General features: G+C 35.4%; 1 protein-coding gene across 1 annotated transcript; it reads left to right on the top strand.

Annotated features, from left to right (window-relative positions):
- The first annotated feature begins 973 nt into the window (after window positions 1-973).
- On the top strand, window positions 974-3,182 carry mrpl18 (mitochondrial ribosomal protein L18). The gene is made up of 4 exons (XM_016552401.1): window positions 974-1,221; window positions 2,015-2,183; window positions 2,675-2,909; window positions 2,994-3,182. The coding sequence occupies exons 1-4, from the start codon at window positions 1,125-1,127 to the stop codon at window positions 3,063-3,065; spliced, it is 573 nt and encodes a 190-aa protein (XP_016407887.1). The 5' UTR covers window positions 974-1,124; the 3' UTR covers window positions 3,066-3,182.
- The last annotated feature ends 1,107 nt before the right edge of the window (window positions 3,183-4,289 follow it).

Below are 4,289 nucleotides of genomic sequence, written 5' to 3'. Positions count from 1 at the left end.
TTATTCCTGCAGGTGGGATTTATGTAGGACAGAGAAATCCTTTCATTAACAATCTCTATGGATGTATGAAAAGGAAATTGATAAAAAAGGAGGGGGGAAACAATATATAATGGAGAGTGTAAGGTCATGATTTGCACACCTGCGCACCCCTCCCCAAATGTAAGGTTTCTAATGGTCTGAAGGAGCATATGGGTATAAAGTGCTCAATGTTATTAGACTGTAGCTCTTGCTGAGAGCAAGGATTTTGGGTTACAGGAGCATGCTTGTTCAAATAGCAAGAGAACCATTTATTTTATCTAGGGGCATAGCCTCTTCACAGCATGCTAAAAGTGCAGCACAAACCAGCAGGACAAATTAAAATGGCAAGCCATGCAGAAAATCCCTTAATGTCCAGAGGTGAGCCCACCGCTGCCTGAAAATGTAGGGGTGGGCTATAATAAGCTGGAGATTGTGAGAGAAAAATACCGTTTAATTTGAACCGTTGTATATGTTTTAAATGAACTTCACCAGCAGGTGTAAGGATATGTTGATTCACACGGTTCATCACAAATTATTAAACTAATGAATAAGCTATTTTGCCTTATTAAATGTGCAGTCCTGTGACTGTAGGCCTACTAAACCTTGATTTCAACTTAATTGTATGTACTTTTATGTAATTTTATTTACTACCATAATACGTGGACAAAAATCCATGATGGCACTTTTTATTACTTTAGTGTAGCTCTGGATACAGCAGGTTTCTTTACTTGAATGAAGTGTACTTGTGCCATCTTGTGGACAGCATAATAATAACTGATTACTCTACCATTTTAATAATTGTGGTTTAAGGATCTTAACGAATGTTTAATTAAATACCTTAAGTCTCCTTCTTATTGATTTTTTTTTTTTAATTAAAAATGTTATAATTTTCGTTATTTTTAAGGATTTCTAAGCGGAACCCATGTGAACTCCAAACCTTTCCTCTGGAAACACGGAACAGTTTTAGTGTGACATCAAAATGGCTGCGCACTAGAAAGTGCTAAAATCGTTTTAATTATATACGAAGGGTCATGCTGTCTCCGTTTGTACAGAAACAACAATTATAATTTGTCACCAGAATTAAAGGTATTGTGTACAGCTGTCAAATGGCTTTGTTCAGTGATGTTTGCCGTAGTGTTCGCACGCTGCTGGGTCAATGTCAGAGATCTACGGCTGCAGCGGCGTGGATTCACTGTCAATCATGTAAGTAACAGATCTAGGCCCTTCAACTATATCAGTTTACTCTCTGCTGCATGTGTTTACATTAATACGGGTGACACAGAACGAGTTTAAAGCAGTAGATTTGTAGACACAATCTGCTCTGTATAGTGAGTATCTCTTTTTTTCTAATTTCAGAGAACAATCCTTTTTTTGACCTAAAGTAAATAAAATAGCAAAAGAAAACAACTGATTTAATATTAATATGATTTTGATTCATCCCAGTGACTCGAATCTTGAGTCCATTCATCAGAAAGATTCCTTAACTATTTCAAAAATTGCCCCCCTCAAATTGACTTCTTTTTCTTCTTTTTTTTTTCACCAGCAAAATTGATCTATCATACCTAACATGTAATTGAAAACTATCTTATTTTTTATATAACAACTGGATGACTTGTGAACAATTCATTCACTTAAAATATTCCTTCGTTTACAGTTCATATAAGGGAATTTGACATTTTGTGCAAATGAGTTTCAGTGGTCACCATTATCATTTATTTGATTGACAGAAATAGTTAATCATTTTATTTGTTTTACATTGAACAGCTCTTTAACGGCTATATTTTTCCACACATCCTCCACATACAAAATAATGTGTGTCTGTGTGTAAAAGAATCCAGAATAAACTCAAATAGTCTGCACTTAAAAATTAGAGACGGTTCCATTTCAACACACAGATGTGGTGAGCAAATACAACAGCATCACATGGTTTAAACCTCTCAAGGAATCTGTAGATTTAATTCATGAACAATATTTATGATGTGTCTCTTCCCACCAGCTCGGAAATACAGTCAGACAGCACCTGAGCCAGAACCAGTGATTAGTGATAATGAAGCCATCGGTAAAACATTTGTTAACCGAAACCCAAGAAACCTGGAACAGATGGCCCTGGCAGTGAAGGATCGAGGCTGGGCTACAGTGTGGCCCTCTAGACAATATTATCACAGGTTTGTAAGCATCCCAAGGTCTAGAGCTAGATGTGAATAATAAAACATCTACAAAGTTTTGCTGAGCACAGCTCTAATAACAGCATCTTAAAGCAGCACTATGTAACTTTTGGCGCTCTAGCGGTTAATAAACAGAACTGCACACATCCCGCGGAAGAACATTCCAACCGGAGCTACTTCTCTAAGTTTATGTCTATGGCGATTCACGCAGGTGTGTGTTACTCCGCAGCGGTGACGACCTGACCAGGCTACAATAGTTCAACTATAAGTACTTATTATAAGTGTACCGTAGTGATTCGGAATAAGACAACAACGCGGTTTGGAAGATGAATTAACGACGTACTCGCTCATTATATACATTTTGCAAATTTTGAACACAGAAAAAGTTATATAGTGCTGCTTTAAAAGCCTTTTCCAGATAGAAAAACAAATGTACACTGTGCATGAATATTGAACTGATGCTATTTTGTTCTGTACCGTTCCTCCCTCAGGTTGGTGTTCAGGCGCACACAGCATCACATCACAGCTGAGGTGTACTCAAGTGACTCAGTACATCCAGTGCTGTCCTGCTCCACGAAGGAGTGGGCATTGAAGCGTGAGCTGGGCTCCACACGCTCTGTAGCAGCTTGTCGTGCCGTAGGTGAGGTGCTTGCTCAGCGGTGTCGTGAAGCAGGCATCACACGCATTGTTTATCGAGAGGTTCCGTGGAAGTTTCGATCAGAGTCGGTGAGTTTTTCAATACTTTTTAGGTATTATACATTAATGATGAAAATGTATAGACTAATTCAAGCCATTTTTCCCCCACTGCAGAATCAGACATTCTGGACAGCTATGAAAGAGGGTGGCGTTATGCTTGGTGAACCAAGGCAAAAATTCATTTAAGTTGCAACATATCTTTTTTATTATTATTATTACTGTTCTGAGGTGTGGCTTTTGTCTGTAAATATAAATATTCTCACATTCAAACTGTGTATTTATTGTCGATTACAGAAGAGTCCTCAACACATTATAGTAATTTGGTTATTGGTATATAAATCTTTGGTTTGACAGTGAAATGATGCAGTGGTTTTCAGTTTGATTCAAGTGATTTTTGTAAACTAAAGATATTTCAGTTACTTTTTAAAAGTATTTGTAAAGTTTTAAGAACTGATGTATTTCAAGCTAGAAAAAAAGACAAAATACTTTGCTGCAAATGACACTACTGTGCAAAATATTTGGGGCCAGTATGATTATTTTCTTTTTTTTCTTTTTTCCTCGGCAGGATGTGTTAAATTGATCGAAAGTGAGAGTATATACATTTGTAATGGGACAAAAAAAAAAATCAAAAGGTAAAAGCTATCTATTCATCAATGAATCCTATGATTTCCACAAAAATATTAAGCAGCAACAGGACTGTTTTCACCATTAATAAGAAATGTTTCTTAAGCACCAAATCAGCATAATAGAATGATTTCCAAAGGATCATTTGACAATGAAGTCTGGAGTGATGGCTGCTGTAAATATATTTAAACTGTATTAAAATAGAAGCCAGTTATTTTAAATTGCAATAGCATTTCAGAAAAATACTGCTTTAGCTTTTTTCCTATCAAATTAATGCAGCTTTGGTGAGCTGAAGAGACTGCTTTCAAAAATATTTCAATCTTACTGACCCAACACATTTGAACAGTAGTGTATGTGAGAGTTAGTAGTGGCCCCGCTTTGGTGCTTTATTAAAATAGATATTTTAAAATATTGTTACAACAAATTGTGTACTATAATTCTGCAATCCATTTGACTAACAAAAAGAGTTAATTATTTCTCATATTTTAGGATTGATACAGTTGTATTGGCTTGATTTTTAATCAGTCCACTGCACATACATTATTGCTTAGCTGTAATATATAATATATGCCCTGTTTATCTGGCTAACTAATTTAGTATTGCTGTATACAGCTTAGTTGCTGTAGTTTAAATTTTAGTAAAGACATATTTCCAATGATATATGTAAAGCACTAGTATATATATATATATATATATATATATAGGAATATGAATATATATGAATTTTCACATATATACAAACACAATTTTACAGTAGCATTATTAAGAATAGGAATATCTTACAAC

This window comes from Sinocyclocheilus rhinocerous, unplaced genomic scaffold (assembly GCF_001515625.1).
Source record: "Sinocyclocheilus rhinocerous isolate Xijiao unplaced genomic scaffold, SAMN03320098_v1.1 scaffold584, whole genome shotgun sequence".
In the NCBI taxonomy this organism is placed as follows: domain Eukaryota; kingdom Metazoa; phylum Chordata; class Actinopteri; order Cypriniformes; family Cyprinidae; genus Sinocyclocheilus; species Sinocyclocheilus rhinocerous.
The sequence above is the reverse complement of the archived record's forward strand: the minus strand, read 5'-3'. Positions and strand labels throughout refer to the sequence as shown.

What these genes read in the sequence shown, in the direction of transcription:
- mrpl18 (XM_016552401.1), top strand. Translation starts at nt 1,125, where the DNA reads ATGGCTTTGTTCAGTGATGTTTGCCGTAGTGTTCGCACGCTGCTGGGT. An exon ending in TCTAGACAATATTATCACAG is followed by an intron (nt 2,184 to 2,674) that starts GTTTGTAAGCAT and finishes TTCCTCCCTCAG; the next exon opens with GTTGGTGTTCAGGCGCACAC. An exon ending in GGAAGTTTCGATCAGAGTCG is followed by an intron (nt 2,910 to 2,993) that starts GTGAGTTTTTCA and finishes CCCCCACTGCAG; the next exon opens with AATCAGACATTCTGGACAGC.